At 38.5% G+C, this 25019-nt stretch overlaps 1 protein-coding gene across 3 annotated transcripts; it reads right to left on the minus strand.

The window, feature by feature from the left end:
• Positions 1-6903: 6903 nt before the first annotated feature.
• Positions 6904-24979, minus strand: LOC144665215 (uncharacterized). Of its 3 annotated transcripts, none has more exons than XM_078526405.1 (17): positions 24460-24979; positions 23817-23893; positions 20296-20461; positions 19218-19434; positions 18145-18368; positions 17760-17867; positions 15790-15949; positions 15058-15254; positions 14249-14368; positions 13964-14126; positions 13343-13424; positions 12480-12526; positions 11909-12175; positions 10665-10739; positions 10027-10152; positions 9003-9353; positions 6904-7158 (listed from the first exon to the last, which is right to left on the minus strand). In XM_078526405.1, exons 1-17 carry the CDS (start codon positions 24514-24516, stop codon positions 7148-7150), a joined length of 2448 nt encoding a protein of 815 aa, XP_078382531.1. In that variant the 5' UTR covers positions 24517-24979; the 3' UTR covers positions 6904-7147. The 3 variants fall into 3 exon arrangements, with proteins under 3 accessions (XP_078382531.1, XP_078382530.1, XP_078382529.1); XM_078526404.1 differs by having other exon boundaries at positions 12480-12529; XM_078526403.1 differs by having other exon boundaries at positions 12480-12532; positions 24460-24978.
• Positions 24980-25019: the final 40 nt, after the last annotated feature.

A 25019-nucleotide genomic window follows, 5' to 3' on the forward strand; every position in this document is an offset into this window, starting at 1 on the left:
GGCGGGAACCAAAGGTTTGTCAAAGACAAGCTAATTAGCTTCGGGCCACCTTGTAGTTATTGTGGATTTTGGCACTTTTGTCACAGCGTGTTTTGTTTATTTGGGTACGCGTTGCAACTCTCAATGGCTTTGGGCCGTTTGTCAGTGTGTGTTTTTTTTTAGAACGCGTTGTAGTTCTAAATGGCTTCGAGCCTCTTGTCGAGTGTGGTTCGTTTATTTGAGAACGCGTTGTAACTCTGATTGACTTTGGGTCCTTTGTCAGAATGTGTTTTGTTTATTTTAGAACGCGTTGTTGCACTGATTGACTTCGGGTCCTTTATCAGAGTGTGTTTTGTGTATTTGAGAACGCGTTTTTGCTCTGATTGACTTCGGGTCCTTTGTCAGAGTGTGTTTTGTTTATTTGAGAACGCGTTATTGCTCTGATTGACTTCGGGTCCTTTGTCAGAGTGTGTTTTGTTTAGTTGAGAACGCGTTGTTGCTCTGATTGACTTCGGGTCTTTTGTCAGAGTGTGTTTTGCTAATTTGAGAACGCGTTTTTGCTCTGATTTCAGAGTATGTCTTGTTTATTTGAGAACGCGTTATTGCTCTGACTGACTTCGGGTCCTTTCTCAGAGTTTGTTTTGTGTATTTGAGAACGCGTTATTGCTCTGATTGACTTCGGGTCTTTTGTCAGAGCGTGTTTTGTTTATTTGAGTACGCGTTGTTTCTCTGATTTCAGAGTATGTCTTGTTTATTTGAGAACGCGTTGTTACTCTGATTGACTTCAGGTCTTTTGTCAAAGTGTGTTTTGTTTATTTGTTTATTTGTTTATTTGATGTCTTTGTTAGAGTACGCTCCTCCTTGTGCGGGTACGCATTTTTCATCCGTTTGGCTCTGGTCTCTTTGCCAGAACGTTATGGTTTACTCGAGACTCCGTTTGCCTTCATGCCTTTTGTCGGAGTTTGTATTTGTTGAATTGTCTGGAGGGTTTCAGGGCTGTTAGCACCGGATGCTTTAATTGGTATACCAAACTTTTTCTTTCTTTGTATATATACATATATTTAAACTTGGTTGGGAGCAGCAAGCCGCACGGGCATCTCGCTTTCCTACGTTTGCCTCGTGTTTGCTCTGTTTCGGACGTAAGGTGCGCTGTTTCCTGACTGGGTCTCCCACCCTAAACCCGAGTTTGTTATTTCCAACCGTCAGTTTGGTTCAAATCTGTATGTTTTGAGCTTTGACTTTTCTATTCTCAAAGTAAAGTTTTCCTCTCGCTGTTTTTTCCGCTTCTTAGAAATGTCAGTTGTTGAGTTTGTTAAAGCCATTCCAGCGTCGTGCAAGAGTGTTCTCAGAAGTTTTTTTTATCGTGATTTGTATTCAAATGGGTTAGGGTCTTCGGAGACCCGGTCAGGAGATGGCTATGGGTTGTATGGAGTTCTGAGGCTAGAAGGGCGTTTACGTAACGTGATGTGCTCCCGAAAATTATTTCGATAGGGGAAGGCATGTGTAATTTATGCCAAAGAAGGAGGCGAGTGGGTCTCTAACGCCCAAGCGAGATAGGTTAGTGGCATTATTTGAAACTGCTCCATATGAGGTGGTTACTAAACTTTGCCGGAGAACGTAATTTCTGTATTACGTAAAGTTATTCATGACCAATTTGTATTATGGGTCGTGCATTCCTTTAGAATTTTCCCGGTCGAGGTGGGGGGGTTGTAAGGTTTGGAGAGAGGGGGGTGTTTTTGGCCTTTGCGGGTGTTTAGGCTTGGTAGAACGTAGTAAAGAGGGTGGCGAAACCGGAGTGTCGCTCTCCATATCTTAGCCATATAACAATGACAGCAGAAATAATATAGTACTATTCAAAGTCATTTGCATAGTACTTTATTATGCATGCAGGTCATAAGTCCCGTGGAAATGGCTAATTATCCCCATAGCTCTCTCCCATTGGTGTAGCGGTGCAATATTAACCGTTCCCTTCAGCGTGCACCTCAGTTCTAGGTCTTTCGACGGTAAAACACCACGACTACAGTTCAAATGTCGCGCCCCGCCCTCCCTCCCTTAGCGATCTGTGTTCGGTGCATCAACTTCCAGCGGAGCGTATATTTTGTCTTCGGGCGTATGTACCTTGTTTTTGTTTCTTCCGCGTTTGCTGTTGTCCGCTTTGTATTCCAGGACGCCCGAAGAAAAAATTCCCCCGCTCCGCCGGTGACACTCAGTGTCGCTTATGGCTTCACCGGAGTGTCGCTCTCCATATCCTAGCCATATAACAATGACAGCAGAAATAATATAGTACTATAACTATACCATTATTACCTCCTCCCACTACCCCCTCTCCGTCAGGCTTTTTGTGAGCAGCGCCCCGATTAGACTTTCTCAAAGTCCTTCTACGCGCGGTTTAGGTATGTCGCGTACGAACGACTTTTCCAACTTGCAGCGCGCCAATTTTACCGACCCAAAAACGGGTTGGTGAATAAATTATAACCGCGGCCAATCAGAGTCGAGATCTCAAAGAAAGTGTCATTCAAATGTAAATCGACGCTTCTTCATGCGTCATTTCTTGTCACGTCGAGGTCACATCATGCGAACAGCGAAGGAAGCGTTGGAAATTGCTCAACAGTTCACGGGAAACGAAGAGTTAAAATGTTAAAAGAATATCAACAACATGTCATAGAACCGTATCTCTGCGGAAAAAATGTTTTTTTTTTTCTGCGCCCACGGAAGCGGGCAAAAGCTTCCACCGACTACATGCGAGATGGAGGCGACACGACGATAGTCCTTGTTGTTGTCTCTTTTATAGTATCGCTCATGAAAGACCAAGTTTTCTCTTTGAAAAACCGTGGGATTGTGGCCTCATCTGTTGGAGACGACTGCAGGGACGAACAGTTAAAGGACATTTGATTTGCAGTTCAAAATTATTTTTGGAAGACCAGAAGCACTTTGCAACATTTACCATCACATATATTTCGCCGATTAAAAGTGTTTGCAATCTTTGTTTTGGAAGCGATTTATTGTCATGTGTATTCAAGTATTGTTTAGCTATCGCTGACCAGCCTTCAACGAATCCCTCACAACGTTTTCTTCTGCCTTCTTCACGATCGTCTCATTTTTGTCGGCACAGTTTCTACAAATAATATTTGTAGTAAGTTTAGGTTCTGCGAATTGCCGTCCGGCGAGGATTTCCAGGTCTAAGCAAGCCTTGTTTTCCCCCCTGGGCCGATCAATCTTTGTCTGTAATCGTTTTTACGACTCCCTTAGCGCAAAGAATACAAATTTATATGCTTTTTCGAGCAAGGAGAAATCGAAATTCGCGTGATCGTTTTGGTCGGAGTTGACCCCGCGCTCGCTACTTTCCACCATCACAAACAAGAATTCTTGAAACTTGACTCTTGCTAGAAAAGTCATGCGCTCGCAGAAACACCGCCCTCTGATAATTGATACCTCTTGCTTTTGGCGGGAAACTTGATTCAAAATCCTTCAAGTGGGACAAGTCGCCCTCTCGCGACTTCGTCACTCGCGGTCGTCGCTTCGCGATTTATCGTCGTATCGCTCATGAAAGACCAAGTTTTCTCTTTGAAAAACCGTGGGATTGTGGCCTCATCTGTTGGAGACGACTGCAGGGACGAACAGTTAAAGGACATTTGTTTTTTTTTGGCGGGAAACTTGATTCAAAATCCTTCAAGTGGGACAAGTCGCCCTCTCGCGACTTCGTCACTCGCGGTCGTCGCTTCGCGACTCACTTTGCGTCGCTTCGCGACGCGTGGCTCGCTTCGCTCGCCAATAGAAAGCGACTTGGTGCAAGTCTACGCCCCGATAGACTGTAGTGGATAGAGTATCAAGGGTTTAAACAAAAAGCCAGTATAAGCAAAACAACTTGTATGCTCGCATTTACTACAGATTTCAAACTTGGTTCTTCCACCTGGTTGTTTTGCAGATTGAATGCCAAAAATAGAACTAAAATGTTTATTTTTTTTTTTGCGACGCTCTCGTGTGTCTCCAGCGTCGTGACTTTCATAATCGGTAAAATAATCACAATTAGTCTATTAGCTAGTAAGTGAGTCAGGGTGTAGTGCAGTAAGCCAATGCATAATTCCCTCCATATACACTCCCTGATTCGCTCAGAAGACTACGTAGGCAACATCTCGGGGGGTATAGATCACGTTTCACGAAAAAAACGGCCTTTTCACTAATCACCAAAATTATAATATTGACACTTCACGCTTCACGGGCGATAAGACAATGCGTTTTGGAAAATCACGTTTCACGGTTACTTACGGGTACTACTCTACACGGGTCACGATTTACGAGGAAAATATAACAATTTCACGGGAAATAAAAAGGGCCGATCGCGGGTCACGAAAATACCCTTAACCACCATCTATAGTAGGTCGTTATGCCAATCAACAAGTTATCTTTTTAGTACCGAAGACTAATTTGTATTTAAAATTCCCCAGCGTGTATTTGGGTTAAGGCGTCAAATGTTGTCACATTATTCCTTTCACCACAATTTGTACGTTAATTAAAAACCAGACAGCCTCCTGTTAAAGCGTTTTTTCACTTTTTCACCATGTATCTTTAAGGTAAAATGTTTCTGATGCTTGAACTACATGCCTGACATTTAAAATTAAAGCGATGGTTTTACGGATCAGCGTATGTGCAAACTTAAACGTTAGCCGGTTCGATCAGTTTATTGTTTACATGTCAGCCTGCAAATAAATCTGGCAGAAACTTTGCCTCTAAAACTATGATACGGTACGGTACCGCATCTCTGTGCCTCTCCTAGACTGAGGGCGGTTTTGTCCACTTGACTAAACGTACCATTTTTTGTGGAATATATTGAGCTTCAACCGAAGTGCAGTCGATAATTGTTTCCACCCTTGGAAATATTTATTAAAAATACAAGTGTACAGGAGCTTGAGAACAACAGTGTAAGTCAATTTCATTTTTAAAGCATTCGAATATATACCTAAAGCAAAAATTATTTCGTTCCCATACAAACCCTTATAACATTGGGTGTTCAGAGGGTCCTGTTGCTCTTATCGTAAGCTTGGGCGGCATGTGGTAGGATTTATTCTGGGCACTCGCTTGATTTATCAACTCGCATCAGAATGGTAAAAAAGCAACGGGTGGAATGGACTACGCAGTAGCTTGCACATGCGCCGTACTGTGAAACTATCCCTTAAAAACTTACCTAAAGCAAAACAATGTCAATGTTTCAGGTTGTTTATTACTAACTTGTATAATCTGCTCCCCACATTGCAAACTACTAAAGACATGAGTGGAATTTAAACGTTTATAGTAGCTACGTTTGTTAGATGAAAGGCAACATTTTGTTAAAGATAATTACTAACAAGATTCTCGAGCTACTTTTCAGTAACTAGTGGCTCATACATTTTAATTTTGTAATTAAGCCAGAGCCTGACCTGCCTGTGCATAAACACAAAAGCCGTTGTTATGTAACATACATCGCACGATGCGTCAACGTGTACAGTGCCATGGACTAATTAAGTTTTAGTTTTAGACTTTTTATGGACCTTCGATACAGCTGGCATTATTACAGATACACATACAACAAGATATTTAAAAATTGTACTATTTACCCTAGCTTTCCATTTGAGATTTTTATTAAAGATCTTAAAGATTTCAATTAAAGATTAATCTTCTCCGTGTCTAATTGTTTAAATTGATCACGTGTCATGGACAAAGTAGCACACCATATATAGTCTTTTTAGCCAAAGTACTAGCAGATCTCCCCGGCGCATTGAAGATTATTATAATTTGCGGTCCTTAGTAGTTTTCAGTTGAGAAGAAAACACGATTATTTTTTAACAAAACTGAAATTGCGGGCCAATTGATTGTATGAAAAAGGAACGCTCATCACACAATTTCCCCTGAAACGGAAGCGAGCTCACAACTGATCACTTTAATTGAATTGGTGATGGTCTTTGATTTCGAATTCACCCTTTAAAAAGGTCTGCGCTTGTTCATCTGGTTTTGTAAGCCCGCTGAACTACCCTGCCTGTGCTTATTACTGTCCCCGTTCTTAGCTATTAAATAATGCGATAATCAAAAGCAAGTTTGCCCCCATGAGCTTTGACGGGTTTCTACGATCAATTATAATGCCTCGAAAACCATCTCTTGAAAATATTTTCGGTCCAAAAGCCTTAGTAGTTTAATTTGCAAAATTCCCGATGTTTTAGATATCCAGGACTTGGGGCGATTTCTTTCAAATGAGGGAAAAATTTATTCAGCAAATGCCGCCATGTTCACTTGCCTGGATGACAAAGATGACATGGCTTAGTAGCCAAGCCTTGGGATGCAATATTCAGCGCCTAGCGCGCTGAATATAACGTCATAAACCAAGCTTCTCGACCAATCAGAATGCCCCAATTACTATAATCACCCCTGAAAGAATATTAAATTTGCATTTAATGAGAATACCAAAACTTAAAAAGCAGCGTCTCCTCTTTTTATGTGCGAAGCAATAGGTTTTTGAGTGAGATAGCAAGTTTCTATAGGTATAATTAGGACTGGTTCATACAAGCTATGCAAACGCAAACGCAAATAACGGCACAAGGAATTATCCATTGTCTTGCACATGGCTTGAGCTTTCAATTGCGTTTGCTTTACGTGTAAACGGTAACATTGCTATCGCAAATGCAAGCGCAAGCCGAAGCAAGTGAAACCCGTTTCCTCCATCTTGGACTAAAAAGGACTTCAACTGCGCCTGCATATCTTACGTTCCTTGCGTTTTCGTTCTATGTGTGAACGTCCCTAGCATTTGCGTTGGTATTTGCGTCAAAAGTGATAACGAGGCTTTAGGCTGCGAGATTGAGCAAATTGTATAAGCGGTAGACAACTAGAGCTATCGAAATATACGTCAGTATTTGTGAACACTTGACAAATGTAATAATTGCTCATCTTCGGCTCGCCTTTTTGTTGTTGTTGTTGTTTTTGTTTTGAATGTTTCCCGTGATCTTAAATGCGGGCCTTGTTTATACGACCGTAACATATAATACATGGTTTGGGCATACTAAGTGGCTAAAAAGTGCTAGAGGTTTGGGAAAACGGCCATCAAAATTACGACTATTTATCCTTGTACATGTTATGAAGGTTGTAAGCGATTTTTTGTCTGTCAATGTTCATTCTTTGCTTTTCCTTGGAACCGCCTTTAAGGCTACTGTACAGCTGAAAGACAAGAACAAAAAATTGAACGTGACGGAAATTGACATAATCATAACAACATAAGTAGTCCACTTCATTATTACTGTGAATACTAAGAGATAAATCCCTGGGGATTTTCCAAATAGAACAAGTAGGGGAAAACCGTTGTACCTTCTAACATGATAAAATCGTTCGCCAGATTGCAAACGTGTAGGGTGTTAAAAATTAAATTGACCACCGTTTGAGATATCCTGAATATAACTGGTATATCCCGAGTTTGAAATGGTAAAAATAAATAGTAAAAAACCTTGATCTCTACATGGTTTGAATTTAATACATGAATTGAAACCAACATCAAGCAAACCCAACAGATGAAACAATCCTAACTGTTGAGGCGACCGACCTGAGTGGCTATCTACAAAGCGCAAAGGAGAAAATTGTAGATGCGGATGGATTCGTGCTACACCCACAGAACGGCACTTTGGTAACGTTTTGGGGTTTCTTTAAAAATTTACGACGATCTTCGGCTATCTCCTGCTTTTTCCTGCTATTTAAGGTGGCCCGCGGGTATTTATAAGGCTGACAGTTCCCTTTTTAAGCGCGTTTTAAAACGGGAAAACGTGAAGCGATTGCTTAGATTCTTGAGAATCTGACAGATAATGCTTAAACTATATAGAATGATAAATTTTATGGCGACCAAACGCGATTTGTTTAAGTTATGTGCGATTTTCTTTAGCCTTCGTTTTTAATAAAATGCGATTATTTCTAAAATGCCACGATGAATTTTTTTGTAATTACCCCAAAACGCTGCCAAAATTGAAGTTTACTCACAACAACTTGCGGAAAATCCACTCCGAATTCTGAAAGCATCTTATTTTGCCTTTGAAAACTTTTGTTTCGTCTGACTTGACCGTCGATAAATGTGATATTATCCCTTTTGAGGAGGCACTGTGTAAAAGAAAAGATTATAGCAAAAATTTTTTAGTCAATTGAAAATTCAAAATGACTAAAATGAAAAAATTTTCGATTTTTTTGCATTTTTTAAAGCTGCAGCTAGAACAGGATATTGCAAAGTTTCCGAGTTCCAGCATGTTCCTTAGAAAGAATCGATCGCAAAGTCGGAACATTTCTTTCCAAGTTCTAACGCGTCCCCGCATGAATTTCTTGTTTTCGAAGAGGGGTGTTACTCCAAATTCCGCACGATCTTCTGCCGTCAGGGAATACATGTGCAGGAACGGTTTATTCATCAGTAGAAGATCAGGGTAAACACCCTCTCGAAAAAAAGGGAGAAACCGGAAACCCTTACTCAGCAAAAATGAAAACAAATCGACATTTCGCTTTCTCATTTTTTATTTTTCAAGATCCATCCATTATTATTGCTACTTTATTATATACACGATCACAAAAGATAAGGTGACCTCAGCCTCAAAATGTGGTAGGTTATAATAAGTATCAAAATGCGACGGTCAAGTCAACACAACAGTTTTCAAAGGCAAAATAAAGATGTCGCTCGTTCAGGAAATCTACGGAGTGGATTTTCCTGAATTGTTGTGAGTAAACTCAACTTTTGGCAGCGTTTTGGGTTAATTAAAAAAAAATTCATCGTGCATTTTAGAAATAATCGCATTTTATTAAAAACGAAGGCTTCGGAAAATCGCTCATAACTTAAAGAAATCGCGTTGATCGCGCCAAAAAATTTATCATTTTATATAATTTAAGCATTTTTTTTCAGATTCTAAAAAATCTAAGCAATCGCTTCACGTTTTCCCGTTTTAAAACGCGCTTAAAAAGGGAACCGTCAGCCTCATAAATACCCGCGGGCCACCTAATATCAGGGTCCCACAACCTGGGGAAAAATATGATCCTACCTTCAAGATTTATAAAAAATCCTTGATAGGTTATCGAAGAGTCAGAGGAAAACTCAAGGTACAAGTGCTCTCCGGTACTTTCGACAATGTGTCCCGCCATGTCTCCATCATAGTCGCCTATAAGTGAGGAAGAAGTCGAGGTTCCGTCATAGACATACAAAATATCAAAACCGCTTTCCGTTAAGAAGCTCGTGAAAACAAGTTTGACTCGGTGCGAGGAACTAATAAGCCAAGTGCAAAAGTTGCTGTTGCCGTAGCTGCTTGGATAATACGGGCTATTTATTGTCCTTTGATCCATGTCCAAGGTTCCACTACAGTTGGCATCGATAGCTTGAACACGAGGTCGAACAGCTAAAAATAATCATAAAAAACCCACTCAGGTAAATAATTAAATGAAGCTATCCAAATTATGTACTTTTTTTTAAATTTTCACAAGGATATTTTTTTTACGATGGTTAAAACACGAAAATGGCGAACAAGTGCTTTCCATCTCAGAAAACGAGTTGCAAAAAAAAAAGAAGGATAATTTTATGAGTTTGTATAGAAGGCATGTGCGATTAACATCTGGATCCATTTAAAATCAAAGTAAATAAACGTAAAACACGTTGTATGGGAACACATCGAAACGCTGTCGGGCGGTTGGGACATCTGTGGTTAGGTTTTGGGGGTTTCTTTGCTTAAAATGGAATCAAATTATATAATATAACTTCTAAGTGTGTTCCGACCGAGAGTAAGTCAAAACATTTAATGCCAGTTGGCTATTTACAAAGCGTGGAGAAGTTGAATTCGGGACGACTAAACACAAATCCATCTAGTGGCAGGGAGGAGGATTTGAACCCGGGGCCTCCGGATAACAAGTCCAGCGCCCTAACTACTAGGCCACGTTACCTCCTGGGAACTATCCTTGCAATTGTTATAATTATGTTCTCATAAGCCTTTTAATAATCATTCGAACGGATTTTCTACACAAGAGGTGGAAAGCTGTACAATAACACCTAAGTTTTAACAAAAAAAAAGGACTAACCAGGAGTATAAATACTATCGCAGTTTTTTCCTGTCCAGCCTTTTGGACAAATACATTTATAGTCTGAAATATTCCCAACACAAGTGCCAGAATTTTCACAAGGTCCACTGTAACACTTGTTTAGATCTGGCAAGGAAAAAAAATAAAAAATAATATTATAAGAAGATGAGAAATCATGTTTGACTCCCCCCCCCCCCTTTCCCGGGCAGGGTGGGGGAGAGGGCTCCCATATGAAATAGACGGGGATGCTCGTCGTCTAACTTAGAAGTAAAAAAAAATCGGATTTTGGTCTCACTTAAGGGTGTTCCGGGCAAAACAACTATACTTTTAGTTGTCAAGGTCCCGTTTAGGGTTGCATGCGAATAAATTATTAGGGATATAAATTCTATTTTAAGCATTTTCGTATTTTTAAGGGTCGAAAGAAGAAAGATTTAGCCATGCACAGATTGATCTCCTTTAGAAAGTTAATTTAAAATTTCCGACGGGCATACCCGTCTGTTTGATATGGGAGTTCCTCTCCCCCCCCCCCAAACAAACACACCCTGGGAACTGTTCATTCTGAACATTTGAAGTGGATTTTGAGATTTTGTCCCTGCTGTGGGCACACATGTATTAAACCCCAGTAATGACACCCATACCTTTATCTCGCCATTTGGCTTGTAATTCCCATTCCTGCCGTTGTACTCGGTAAAGGTGTACACCCACAGCTGAAGCTTAAATTGACAATAAAAAAAGAAAACGTAAGAATATAAACAACAAATAGAAAGCTGCATAATTATGTTTACCTATCTTTTAAAGTTATTTTTTTTAAAACCGATATGCCCCAGATTATTGTTAACCCTATTCAGCGGTTTTTTTTGGGGGGGGGGGGAAGGTTAATAACCAGGCGTGGACGAAAAAAAAAAGACTAGGTTTTAATTTCAAAATGTTTTAACGCACGCCTTAAGTAGAGAGCTATTAAATCTTAGTCTCGTAATACGACCTTCATTTTTTAAGGCATCAGTTGCTGCCATGTTAACTTTTTGTTCTTTCTTTTTTATTATTATTATTATTTTTATGAAGACATATATGAAAGACATTCATGAATTTAAGTTTTTTTTTTTCAGGGACTGTTACCACCGTGACATTGTAGCAGGCATAAAAATAATATTCAAGATCTTTTTTTATATTTTTATTTTTATAATGTTTTTTTTATGAAAAACAATAAATGACCTCAATTTTTATTCTTATCATCTTAAGTATTGGATTACAACTAGACTTAAAGTTAATCATAAAAATTGTCTATTGAGTAAACCTGGTATGGGTAGATTAATTCTCGGAGGTGCAAGTAAATTCATAACCCTACCGCGTTACAAGGGGAGAGGGAGAGGGGGGGGGGGGGGTATTCTATTAATGCACAGCGAAATTATTTTGAACTGAGTAGAAAGCCTTCAGCTTACTCTCCACGATGACATATTTTTTTGTTGGCTGTGACGTCATTAGAGCCCCAATCTTGGTTTTGTGCCATTTTTTTTAGAAAGTCATAAAAAAACTGAAATTTATGCACAATCAACCCAGAATGCCCATGAGATGTAAAATTAAACAAACCGTACAATTGTACTTAAAAATCTGAAAAATAAAGAAAAAATGACAATTTAATGACGATTTTTTTTGGCCAGACATGGACACATGAATGACATATCAAAAATTCCGTAAGGGAGGAATGAACAACTACTGAAAGATTCAGCATTATAAAGTAAATCCTTTAAAAAAAGGAAAAACCTCAAGGTAGGGGGGTGTAATCCAACCACCCACCTCCCACCTTGTACGTCCTAGGGTTAATATAAATATACTACATATTTCTTTTATAATTTAACTGTGATTGAAAACAAACTGCATGTACCTCCCCACATATTTCCTTCGTTATCAGTCAATCTGTACACAGAAATGGGCGCATCTGTGAAGTCATGACCCGTCTCTGGGACAAAAACAATCTCTGTGGCTAAGATTGATGTTTGGGAATCTCTTATCGCTAGCCAAGACTCTTTCGCAATGGACACACACTTTGTGATGTTGCAGCGTACGTAGGTTTTTCTGTTTCGTGCCACACCATAAATTACTTCCTTTGTTTCATCGTAACCAAGAATGCTGACGATGCGTCTATCCATGGCTGTTGAAATAATTAAATATTGAGAATGATCAAGGGTGTTTTCTTCGCACTACAAATTGGTTTCTAGAGTGAAGGACAAGGGTAGGATTACGGGGCTAAAACAAAGACCTTATCGGAAAGACACTTGAGGGACGGGTCGTGCTTCTTCGACAGGAAGTGTTACTAATTTCACCCGTTATTAAGGCTGAAATGTTTTTTTTTAAGGATGAACTATACCGCAATTACTGAAAGCCTGTGTGGATTTCACTTCTCAGTGACGACATCCCAGGCGGTTTGTGTCATGTTGCTAAAATATTTTGCTTACCTATCCAGCTTTCATCTGCTGTGTATTTTACTATGAAGCACACAGATCTGCTGCTGTGAAGTTAAAAAAAAAAAAGAATGAATAAACAAACGAACGAACGAACGAAATAACGGAAATGAAAACAAAACAATGACAAAATAATCACTGCATTTGTAAATGTTATAATTGTGAGCAACCCTTACTGTATGTGTAATACTCCTGTCTTTTGTCTATGGTTTTGACTACGATCAATAAAAATTTCTGTCTTTTAAGGATCTAATTAAAAGAGAACACCAATCCCTCGTTTCAGGTCGATAATCCTTACTTTTTATTACCGTATATTTAGCTAAAGTTTCAAAAGTAAGGTCCCGCAAAGAAAGTAGCGATTAAATTTACGTTGCTAGCAAATCCCGAATATAATGACTACAAACGCAACTTGATGTGTTAGCAAAAATGTTTTAAATGTAATACAATGTTCGTTCAACACGTTTTATTATTTTAATCTCTTCGTATAATGAACATCTACTTTATTTAGTTGGAATGCCCAGCATATGGTACGACTCCCGAAAAGTGGCGACCCTCCAAAAGAAGTGATAGGAAAAGACTGCTTAATCCAAAAGAAGCGAGGGTTTTTATTTTCAGAACTTTACGGTATAACCTGTGGTTGATAGGGATGTAAATCCAATGGGGGCTAATAGGGGCAAAATAAATGGCAAAACCCTATGAACCAAAAACAAACAGCAAAAATCTTTATCAATAATAAAACCTATTTTGGTTGTCTTTGATAACGAAGTGTCACTTTAAAGCTATGGAAATTGCTATAAAAAGTTTCAGTGGTACATATTGACATTCCCATGGTTGGGCGGTCTTAACGTATCATTTACCTTATTACATCTTTATTGCATAAGAAAAGCCTTCGTTTTATAGCATCTAAAAGGATACTCCGCTGATACACTGCAGGTTTATCTGCAAAGAGAGTTAATAGACAATTGACAAGGAAGAAAGTGTTTCATTCACACGAAGACAGAAAAACGGGAGCACAGGAGAGTCGAGTTTAGAAGCTGACCCTGAGCTTCGGGAAGTGGAAGAAAAAGAATTAGAGGAGAAGGGCAGAGGCAGAGGCAGGGGCAGGGTTAAAGTGGGTTCAAAGTACGAAACATGATATAGTGTACGAGCCATTTGCAATTAATTATCTGCGCTGGTTCTTGCACTGTAGTTTTTTAAATCTTCTACACCCCGTTGATGAGTCCCAAAAAGGACAAAACTGCTGTTCGCGGTTGCAGCCCTGCTTTATCGGTTCAGGCCCTGTTGGTGTCTCGTAAAGGTCTTCTTTTTTCACCTAGTATCGGCCTTGCTGTATTGACTGCAGGGGTAGGGGGAAGGGTAGATAGAGGTGGAGGTTGAAGCGGAGGCAAAGATATCACCGCTGCTGAGTTGAAACGTTGTGTCTCTTTCAAGGACGCAAAGAGAAAACAAATACATTAAATATAAAATAATGGTCTTACCAGTGTTTTCTATAGCTATCGTGGACTTCTCTCCATACAGTTCAACACGCATGCACACGGAAGATATCATTTCTGTTGGTTGAAACTGAACGAATCGCGCTTTCACTGGAATAGCCAGATGGTGCTTTGTTACAATATTCTCGACTAAGTTCCCAAGGAACTCCTACGGATTAAAAGGGCCAGTTCATTTCAGTTTGATTAAAAGAAGAAAAAGTAAATGAAAAGATCTTTGTTTTTGAAAAGAAGAACACCTAAAATGCATCTAAATATGAAAGGGATAACCACCTTGTCAACTCCATTTTGTTGATAAATATTCCAACTGGTTCCATCCTCAGAATGACCCAACTTGTATTTTGTTACGCTTTCAAACCTGCCTTCATCCGTGTTGCGTGAGTGAGAAGAGATCTGTAAAAGTTGAAAGAAACTTATAAATACCCATCATTTCATTATAACTTGTAAAAGCGAATGGGTAAATAAAAAGTCCTTTTATTGCGAGGCATTTATTTGGAGGTTACGAGATCGAGAGCTCTGCATGGGTCGCACCCATTTGCTGAAGAGAAAAGTAGAACACAGATTCAAAAACCAACTGATTGGGATAAAAAAAATGGCCACGAAAGTGACGTTTTGTTTTAAAACAATGATAAAAGCCAATAATTACAATCTCTTCAGGAAAGGTGGGGGACAAACAATCCACACGTTTAGAAAATACTAAGACTAAAAGAAAGACAAAATGATAGTCGGCGGGTCGGGGACTGGGGAGGCGGTGGGAATATTTACGATCTAGCGACAAGATAGTTTAACACAGGATGATGGCGATAGTAGGAAGGGCCGCACGTAACAGATCACTAATCTTTTATACACGCCGTGTACATGAACAGTCTCCTGATTAGTCAGAGAACCAAAAACCGCGGATTGTCAAGTAACAGGAAATGCCTCGCAATAAAATTACATTACGATTTCATTTCTTCATCTTAATGTTTGTTATTACCTCGAAAAGCAGCATAACTAAGCCACCTAAAGAAACAAAAATCAAGCACAACAAACAGTTGCAAATCCAAAAGTATGAGAAATTGTTCTTCTCGTAATGTACTTACTGATGTAATGACATGCATCTCATTCAGGTCAATTTGAAGATAAAGAGGTTGCTCATTGGAAGTTGCCGAACACCAAGCATGGGCAGAGTTTAAGCGACCGCTTGCTGCGCTTGTCTTCACTGGATCAGAAGTGGACGAGGCTGTTATCTGAGCATCGGCAATGACTTGTTTCTCCAATCCAAGTGAAGGAAACTCGTCTGCGTCAATAAATTACACGAACAAGAGTTTTAATATAAAAAAGTTGATGGTCTAGAGTTTGCAATTTTTGCTCCTTAGGGCTGGTATGTTGGGGGGGGGGGGGGGCCATTAATGACATTTATCTATTGTTGGTCCTTATCCTCAGGTTTGTTCATCCCCCCGTAGTAATTTCAGGTTAAGCTTCTTCACTTTCATTTACGAGTTAAAAAAAGGACAAAAATAGTCAGAAGCATTCTCAAGGTGAAAACCATGAGACTTTCGCCTTTTCCTTTTTTATGAAAGCGCCAAAATTGCTTAACTTAGAATTTTTTTACCACAAAACTGAAACCAAAGTATGGTATGAAGAAAGGTTATCAGACATAATAAGAATTCAGCTGAAATTTTCGATTTAAGCTTGCTTGTTCCATCAGAAATGACGTGCCTAATTTGCATTATAAGGGGAAAACAAACATGGCAGCTACCGCGAATAAGGCCTATTACAGGCAATCTAACAAACACAACTGCAACTAAACAATTTGAACATCAAAATAAAACCTTGTGTTTCTGTTGCTGAAAGAACACAGCCGTAAACTTCGACACGAAGGGCACTTTCTTTATACCAGGACCTTGGCTGTATCCGTAGAAAGCGTGTGGCAGCGACAGATTGGTAGACAGTTGGAACTGCAGTATCTCCACTCATTACGTTGATAACAGCCTTCAATAAACGATTCAAAAAAGTAAAACAACTTTTTATACAGCGAAAGTAGTGTCGGATATCTTCTTCTAAGTCTGATCGTAGACAAGGAGCTGTTTATAGTTATTTTTAGTGGTCGGTCGGTCAGTCTGTCAGGCAGGCAGGTCAGTCAGTCAGTATATCAGTCTTTAGGTGAGCATGCAATGTGTGTGTGGGTGGGGGTGGGTTTGTAAGTCAGACAGTCTGTCATTCCATCAATATAACAGTCAGCTAGTCAGTCAGTCGGTCGATCGGTCGGTCGGTCGGTCGGTCGGTCGGTCTGTCGGTCGGTCGTACTGCCTCTCCCGATGTTTCTCTTACTCAGTAAGCCAGTAAGCTAGCTATAATCTCAGTAGGTATGAAGTTATAATTTGATGGTTTATAGTGATTTGTTAACTCATCTTTAAGCTGGTCAATACTAGTTGCCCATATATACTAAATGTTATAAGTAGAATTTTATTAGTATACTGATGCAAATTCTGCAATCTGATTGGCTGAGATACTGCACACTATCAGCCATTAGTGTCTAGTGGCTGAAGGTCGTCTACAGAATGCAACATTTTTTTCTTTTCGTATAAATTTTGTTGGGCAATTCAATTGCCAAGGAGACTAAAACGGGGAAATTCACCGTTACATTTTTTTTTTGTTTTGTTTTGTTTTTGTTTTGTTTTTTTTTATTAATAACAACAATAACAACAATACAATTACTTACAATACTACGCAGACTTAAACACAAACTACAAATTACCCTACTTTTCTTAACTACTCTATGTACAGTTACTTAGTTACTTAGTTACTTAGTCAGCTACGGTGACAATCTTCTTCCTCTTTTTTGTTACTTACAATATAACTCCTTACACGTTAAGGAGAGATGAGATATTTTACCCTCTATTGGTTTCTGAGTTATCAACGGTGTTTTCAATTAGTTCTCTTTGTTGTGCAGCATTCGCAAAGTCATGGAGGACAATAGGCTTATTATTTAATTTACAATTATAGATATAATAGCGCATAAGTAGTGTAAAGTAATTGAATTTGTTGGTCATACTTTTCTTATATAAGTTAGAGGTAATTCCAAATAAAAGTTGCTCTATTGTTGGAGAGATCTGTAAATTGTGCGTTGTATTAAACCACAGAATGACTTTTTGTATGAATGATTTCGTAAAAGAGCAGTGAATAAAAGTGTGGTTGATTGAGTCCTTTTCCCCACAAAAGCAGCATCTATCGTCTGTTTTAATACCGTATTTGAATAGTTCTTTCTTTGTCACAACGATTCTATAAATCAATTTAAATTGAAATTCTTTTAGTTTCGTTTCCATGCAAAGTTTTCGTGTTAATTTAAATATCTTTGCCCAATGTTCATCATTTAAAGAAAGTGTTTCACTCCATCTTTTGGGACCGGTCGGACCTCCGGTGTGAATTTTAATTTTTGATTTTAAGGTTTTAAAAAACCTTAACATTAAGTTTCAAATCACAAATTAGTACGTGCGCGCGATTTCGCTAAAGCGTGAAGTTTGTTGCTAGTTCATATGTACAAAAATATTTAGAAATCATCATTTGAAGGAAAATGAGTTAAAATTCCAGTAAAACAATTAGATTATTTCCTTTCAATTTCTTTGAGGTCATATCTGATTCAACTATCATCAACTATCACCTCAAAGAAATCTCAAGCTTATAATCGCATTTTCTATATTTTTTTCGCTTCTTTTACTAAATAAAAGTTTCTAATTCATCCCCAATCTATTGAAAAAAAATGAAAAATGCACACTTTTTCCAAATAACAATATTCACCGACCTTTGGAATCATTGCTTTTTCCGTTCTCCAAACATCTCCGTTGCTGCTTGTCAAAGCATCAAACGTTCTGACATGTTCTGTAGAATTCGGTTTTCCTTGTATCACAATCTAGGGCATCAAGCAAAGGAAAAATTACTGCATCGTATACATTTTAACAGCTTCTCTTTTTTAGGGATGAGCTGAAACGTATAAAGACCAAGGCAGGATTCCGTCTCGGTTTAAAGGGATGAAGGCATTCAGCAATTTTTCGCAGCGTTAAAGTAAAGTGGAAGTGTTAATGTTTTAAAACAAAATGAATTGAGTTCATTTGTGCTGTTGTTTCTTTTCTCGTCTCATGCGGTTTTTTTTAAAGCATACCTTTATTTGATTGTGACCTTGTACTAACCATTTTCAACTGAATGGGTGTCTCGAACGCAATTTGAAGAAACTGCTCGCTGTCAATTGATGCACTTCCACCAACTGGTGACCAGTACCCAGCCCCGCCAAGCCTGGCTTGATGAGGACTATGACCGAGTGACGCGTGAGTCTCTTTATAAAATGAAGATGAAAGTATTTGGCTCTCCTTGATGCGCCCACTCTTCATGCCCAGCGGTTGTACGCAAAGTGAATCTGGTAAAAAACAAAACCAATAATAAATACAGAAAGATGGTAAATTTTGAGAAAGTTGTAATAATCATCATGCCACGAGCGTGGGACAAAGAAAACTGAATCTGAGTCCCCGACGGAATTCAAGCGCATGACCTGCCAAACCATGGGCGGGAGCTCTATCCACTGAGCTATGGAGAAATTTATTATGAGCAAAGCCTTTTGTTGGGTGCATATGTGACACACGTCCTGCATACCGCTTGGGTCAGCAAAATGTCGATAGGAGACTGTTTGCTGATAAATAAAGAAAGATGAAAAATTATTTTATGTAGTTTTAAGTTATACGGTATAGGGTACGGTATTTACCTACCGTTTTTTTTTTTTTTTTTTCAGTTCTACTCCTCTTTCGTTGGACGGTGTATTAACATCAGAATATTAATATTATTTCGTCGTAATAATATGATAACATTAACGGGAGCTTTGTCACGGGCGACTCAACTTGAAAAAAAAAATGTCTTTTTTTTTCAAGTTTGTTGCTCGTAATTCGTCTTAATCTTTACCAATCGAAACCAGCCTTTTTCACTTTGTGGTGTTTTTCACGCCGTTGGTATTTTTCTTCGTTAGAAAGCTACTAATTTGAGGATTCCTCAAATTAGCAATTATTCGCCGAAGGGAAGTATTTTCAAAATAATTTAGAAATATTTTTTTAATTTTGAGGGGAAAAAAAAAAAAAAAAAAAAAAAAAAAAAAAAAAAAAAAAAAAAAAAAAAAAAAAAAAAAATTGAAAATAATCGGATAAAGGCAAAAAATACTGTGACGTAGCCCCTCTAACATCACGGATATCATTATTTTTGCAATGCTTTCCATACAAACCTAAAGCGTAGAAGTAGAACGAATAATAAGCACTCTGTATGCTTTTTTCGACTTTTTCCCCGGTGTTCGGATCTGTGTAATTGTCCTGATAGCTGCTGTATGACAATGTTGCGATCACGTGAGCTACGTGTAGGTGACCAGGCTCGGTGAGTCCATCAGGGTCAATAGACACATCACCATGAGCTGAGAATTCATCTTGTAGATCAAGCTTGTTAAACTGTAAAAGCAAAATCAGTCATAACAACGTGGTCATCGTTATTACTGATGCACAAATAAAAAGCCGCCAATTCCAAGATCCTATTTCTTTACCTTTAACATAAAATGTCCCTTAAAATATCCTGTACAATAGGGTTATGCACGCACGTGTAGTTGTAAAAGACAATTAAGCAACTAAGGTGTAAATCAGTTGAACTGGAGAGGAAATACAACAATAAACTGCACCAGAGCAAGTAATTCGTTACGCAGAATTAAAATCTATTCCTGGCAGCTATATTTTTGTTGCGACAGAACAGAAATCAAAATGTTAGTTAAATTATCTCATATCACAACGTTAAAAGTTCTAGATAATTAGAGCAGAGTAATAATTTCACTGGCACAGTTTTTACTTATTTGTACAAGCAGTACAATTTGGAAAAAGATGAAAGTATGAATAACTCGACCGTTATCAAGTCCACTGTATTATATACAATAATGACAAAAGTAATACAAACTAATTTCAACGAAATTTGACAAATTCAAACGAAAATCAACAATATTTTGAATTCATTTGATCCTCTCCCAAACAAGACAAAATGGAGCTATCAAAGCATGAAGCGAAAAGATAAAGAGACACGTTAATTATTTTATTTTTCCGCCGTATTGTAGGTGGAAAGGATGCCAAAAAAATGGAACTAGCAAAGAACGAAGCGAAAAAATAACGAGGCACGTCAATTATTTTATTATCCCGCCGCATTTTAGGTGGAAAGGATGCCATTTTCGAACACACTAATGATGACCGATATTTGAAATATAGCTACCGACCACAAAGCTTACACTACGACTTTATACATTTAAATGGAATAGGTGAAAAGAATCATACCTCAAGGCTGTTCGGTCCTTGGACGTCTGGACTCACTGATTCGGGAAATAAATTCAATGAAGTCAACTCGCCTTTAAACGATAACCCTATATGAAGTGTTACTTGAATTGCCGTTGATGATGAATTGCTGGCATGAGTGACATTGAGGTGGAGTTTGGTTTTGTTTCTAAGTAAAAATAAAAGAAACAACAGGATCAAAAAATAAAATAAAGGGAGGAGAATGAAAATGGTTATAACAGTTGCTGCACTTGGTAAAGTAATCATCGATTACGTCATTCCTGTAAGATATATATATTTTTTTTCTTCGCAGTGGTTTTTATTCTCGTTCGGTAAAAATAAAAGTCGCAAGAAAGTTGACTAATACAACCCATAGCATTTGCATAAGTGTTATTGTCATTTCTTTTATTGTAGAAAAATAAAAAAAAATACATAAAGTTTTTGATTTTCGTCAGGTTTATTTCCATTTCTGAGGTGTTAACTGAATGAGAAGGGAACAATTAAAGAAATGGATATATCAATCTCCTCAGTTTTTAATGGAAGCCTGGCTAAAGAGGTGTGACTGTGTCAACAAAACAAACTCTCAGAACGAAAAAAAAAAGCTTTTCTTTTTCTTTTCCCAAAATTGTGACCTCTCACGCGAAAACGTTCCTTAGGACTTGCCGTTTTGACACGGATAGCCGCGCGTTTGCCGTTCAGTAGCCGTGTGCACGGAAAGGGATGCCGTTTGAGCCGTGTAAGCTATCCGTGTTACATAAATTAAGGGCCGTTTGTGCCGTGTGGCCGTTCCGTGTAAAAAAAATTTTCAGCCGTTCGTGCCGTGTGACCGTTCCGTGTGAAGAAATTGACTAGCCGTTCGAGCCGTGCAGCCGTTCCGTGTGAAGAAATTTACTAGCCGTTCGAGCCGTGTAGCCGTTCCGTGTGAAGAAATTTACTAGCCGTTCGAGCCGTGTAGCCGTTCAGTGTGAAGAAATTTACTAGCCGTTCAACCGTTCCATACAAAGAAAGCTATCCGTTTAAAGTTTCGTCAGCCCTTGAAGCGGCTCAAGCTACACGCTACAAATACAAGAAAGTTGACAGACGTTCATATGGCATGAGCTAAAAACTGCACCTTAGTAAATGTGATGTTTTTTTTCTCTGCTCTTGAAATATCTTCGCTTTTATAACATTCGATCATCGAATGAATAATTATCTAAGACTAAAAACTAAGTTCAATTCAACGAGTTACGAGAAAATGTTCCGTTGCTTGACGGAATGCAAATTTCGAGCGCTTCTGATTTGAGATCTAAGAAAGTATTACCTCGTGTTACGTTGGAATACACTGTCGACCCGTTGCTGCGAACACGCTCTCTCGCTGAAAGGATAAAAACGAAAAACTTTGAGAAAAAATTCTGCTTGAATGCTTTGACTTTGAAATGATTTCGCAGCGCGGGACAGTTAAACAATGGCGGCCTTCTTTTACTAAATTTTGTGATGCGCGTAAAAGGATAAAAACGAAAAACTTTGAGAAAAAATTCTGCTTGAATGCTTTGACTTTGAAATGATTTCCCAGCGCGGGACAGTTAAACAATGGCGGCCTTCTTTTACTAAATTTTGTGACGCGCGTAAAAGGATAAAAGCGAAAAACTTTCAGAAAAAATTCTGCTTGAATGCTTTGACTATGAAATGATTTCCCAGCGCGGGACAGTTAAACAATGGCGGCCTTCTTTTACTATATTTTGTGACGCGCGTAAAAGGATAAAAACGAAAAACTTAGAGAAAAAATTCTGCTTGAATGCTTTGACTATGAAATGTTTTCTCAGCGCAGGACAGTTGAAAAATGGCGGCCTTCTTCTACTAAATTTTGTGACGCGCATAGAAGCATAAAAGCGCAAAACTTAGAGAAAAAATTCTGCTTGAATGCTTTGACTTTGAAATGATTTCGCAGCGCGGGACAGTTAAACAATGGCGGCCTTCTTTTACTAAATTTTGTGACGCGCGTAAAAGGATAAAAACGAAAAACTTTGAGAAAAAATTCTGCTTGAATGCTTTGACTATGAAATGATTTCTCAGCGCAGGACAGTTGAACAATGGCGGCCTTCTTCTACTATATTTTGTGACTCGCGTAGAAGCATAAAAGCGCAAAACTTAGAGAAAGAATTCTGCTTGAATGCTTTGACTTTGAAATGATTTCGCAGCGCGGGACAGTTAAACAATTGCGGCCTTCTTTTACTAGATTTTGTGACGCGCGTAGAAGCAAGAAAAAAAAAACTTTGAGAAAAAAATCTGCTTGAATGCTTTGACTTTTTACTGTTGCCGTGAACCCGCGGAAATATGCCATGATGTTGGTAATGCTCCAGAAGCCTCTGTAACCGGGACTTGCTAATGCCATAGAAATTGAGAAACATTTCTTTGCACATAGTTTGTGAGTGATAAAGGAAACTAAAAGGTGGATTTCGTTTCCTTTTTTCCCCGATCACTTCAGGACCTGCAGCCGCCGAGAAAGCCTGGATGTTCGCCAGTACAATCAAGTCCTCTCAAAAGACTGAGATATTCGATACAGTTTAAGTTTAATTCAAAGTTTTGATTCAAAATGCAGATTAGAAGAACAATTCGATTTTATGTAATCAGTGTTATTGTATTACGACTGTTTTGCGATAATATTATTCGGAGCAGTTCGAAAGAGGAGTTTTGCTATTTTGTTATGAATGAAGCCGTTTAAACTTTTTTCATCCGCGCGGCCGTTCGACATCATCCGTGTGAAGAAAATTTACATCCGTGTAGCCGTTCGACTTCATCCGTGTGAAGAAAATTTACATCCGTGCAGCCGTTCGACTTCATCCGTGTGAAGAAAATTTACATCCGTGTAGCCGTTCGACTTCATCCGTGCGAAAAAAAATTACATCCGTGTAGCCGTTTAACTTCATCCGTGTAACAAAAATTTACATCCGTGTAGCCGTTCGACTTCATCCGTGCGAAAAAAAATTACATCCGTGTAGCCGTTCAACTTCATCCGTGTAACGAAAATTTACATCCGTGTAGCCGTTCTCGGTATCCGTGTAGAACGGCTCATCGAGCCGTTTCTTATCCGTTCGCTTGCCGCGCGTTTCTCCGAACACACGGATTCCGTAAGGAACGTTTTCGCGTGAGAGGTCACAATTATGTTGATATATTTTTTTTCAGACACCGAGGAAACAAACAAAAAAGATGTTTGACAAATCGGTGAGGGTGAAAAATCGGGAGTAGAATTGCAGTGTTATTGGAGAAAAACGACTTTTGGCTCTTAAAAGCTTTTGAGTCATCGGAAGGGAGGTTTTATGGTATTTCACGACTTTCTCTGAAAGGTGTTATGTGATGTGACAAGCTGAGGATTCCTCCAACGGAGAATTGTTCTTCCTCTTATTGAGAATTGTTTTCAATTCCTAACTGAGACAGTAAAACATTCAATTATACATACGGCACGGCTAAAAAGCATGTGAAAACAAAGAAGACGAATAACAAGAAGATAAACAAAGAAGAGCAGATTTTTCAGTAACTAAACTTACCCTTGAAACAAGGGTTCACTGTCATCTACCTTGAGTTGTAACTTTAATTTTGGCTCTTTAGAATCATTGGCAAAACCCTGTGGGTAAATTCAAACACAAATCCCTCTATTACACACGAAACGTCAGATTAAATACAGTATTTGTGATCAATCACACCCAGGCCATAATATTTTATGTTGTATTTTATTTTTTAAAGGGTTTCCATTCCTTTTCTCGCTAGTTCCTGGCGATTTTCGGTGAAAGATATTTTCACTTGACTTTCATAATCCCTTTAAACAAACCACTACGTACTGGAAAAAAAGTGTAACCTCGACTTAGTTTTTGCAAATTGAGTGATCCACTGAAGCATGCATGTACCTAAGTTAAATATACATTTACGGAGAAGTTCAAGGCAAAACACCGACATATATTCTTGATTAAATACAATTCAACAGAATTCCAAAAAAATGGAATAAGCTGTAGTTCTTTGATAAATTAGGGTAAATAGAATTCTTTCGAATATCCATTGTTTTTGTTTTCTCTTGTCCATAATGAGCCATAAGAGGCATAAAGTATCATCTGTTTGAAGGAACTAGGTTGAACGGAAACATGACGAAGTACATCAAGTTGACATTTTTACACAGCAAAAACGTTTCAAACTCACCTTCAAAAACGCTGAACTCAAAATGATTCCATGGATTAGAAGCAAACGTCTTTCCATAATGCTAATAACGCATTGCGTTAATAACTGTAACAAGCAAACTTCATTCCAAGAGTGCTCTATTTTATGTTTTCTATGTCAGGAGTTCTGACTAACACAACACGACGTTTTGGCATGCAGGATCTGTTGTTATGGCATGTTTTGTGTTTTGTTGTGTTATGTTGTAGACGTTAATGCAAAGTTTTGATTTCCCAAGGTTAAAGAAAATAAACTCACCGCCTCTAGGCCTTTTCTTGAATATACTTGATAGCAGGGGTTTATAAATTTAATTTCGTTTTAACATCAACAATTTATCGAACAAAGAAAGATCTGCAGACATTTACCAATTATTGGAATCGATTGACGTCATGATGACCTCGCTAGAAAGTTAAGCCAAATAATAAGGTCGAAAATCGGAAAAAAAAAAAAGCGTTAAACTTATATTCATATGCAGTTTAGCGCGTCCGCCGAAGATATCGTAGCAAACTCTGCAGTCAGAGCACGAAATATTAGCTTAGATTTAG

Source organism: Oculina patagonica, chromosome 9 (assembly GCF_052425735.1).
Source record: "Oculina patagonica isolate OP01 chromosome 9, crgOcupat, whole genome shotgun sequence".
NCBI lineage: Eukaryota > Metazoa > Cnidaria > Anthozoa > Scleractinia > Oculinidae > Oculina > Oculina patagonica.

Excerpts from the sequence above, each read along its gene's own strand:
- LOC144665215 (XM_078526403.1), bottom strand. The coding sequence starts at position 24,516 with ATGGAAAGACGTTTGCTTCTAATCCATGGAATCATTTTGAGTTCAGCG. Across the intron at positions 14,127-14,248 it reads AACAAAATGGAGTTGACAAG|GAGTTCCTTGGGAACTTAGT; the intron begins GTGGTTATCCCT and ends TTTAATCCGTAG. Across the intron at positions 13,425-13,963 it reads GATAGCTATAGAAAACACTG|ATAAACCTGCAGTGTATCAG; the intron begins GTAAGACCATTA and ends CTCTCTTTGCAG.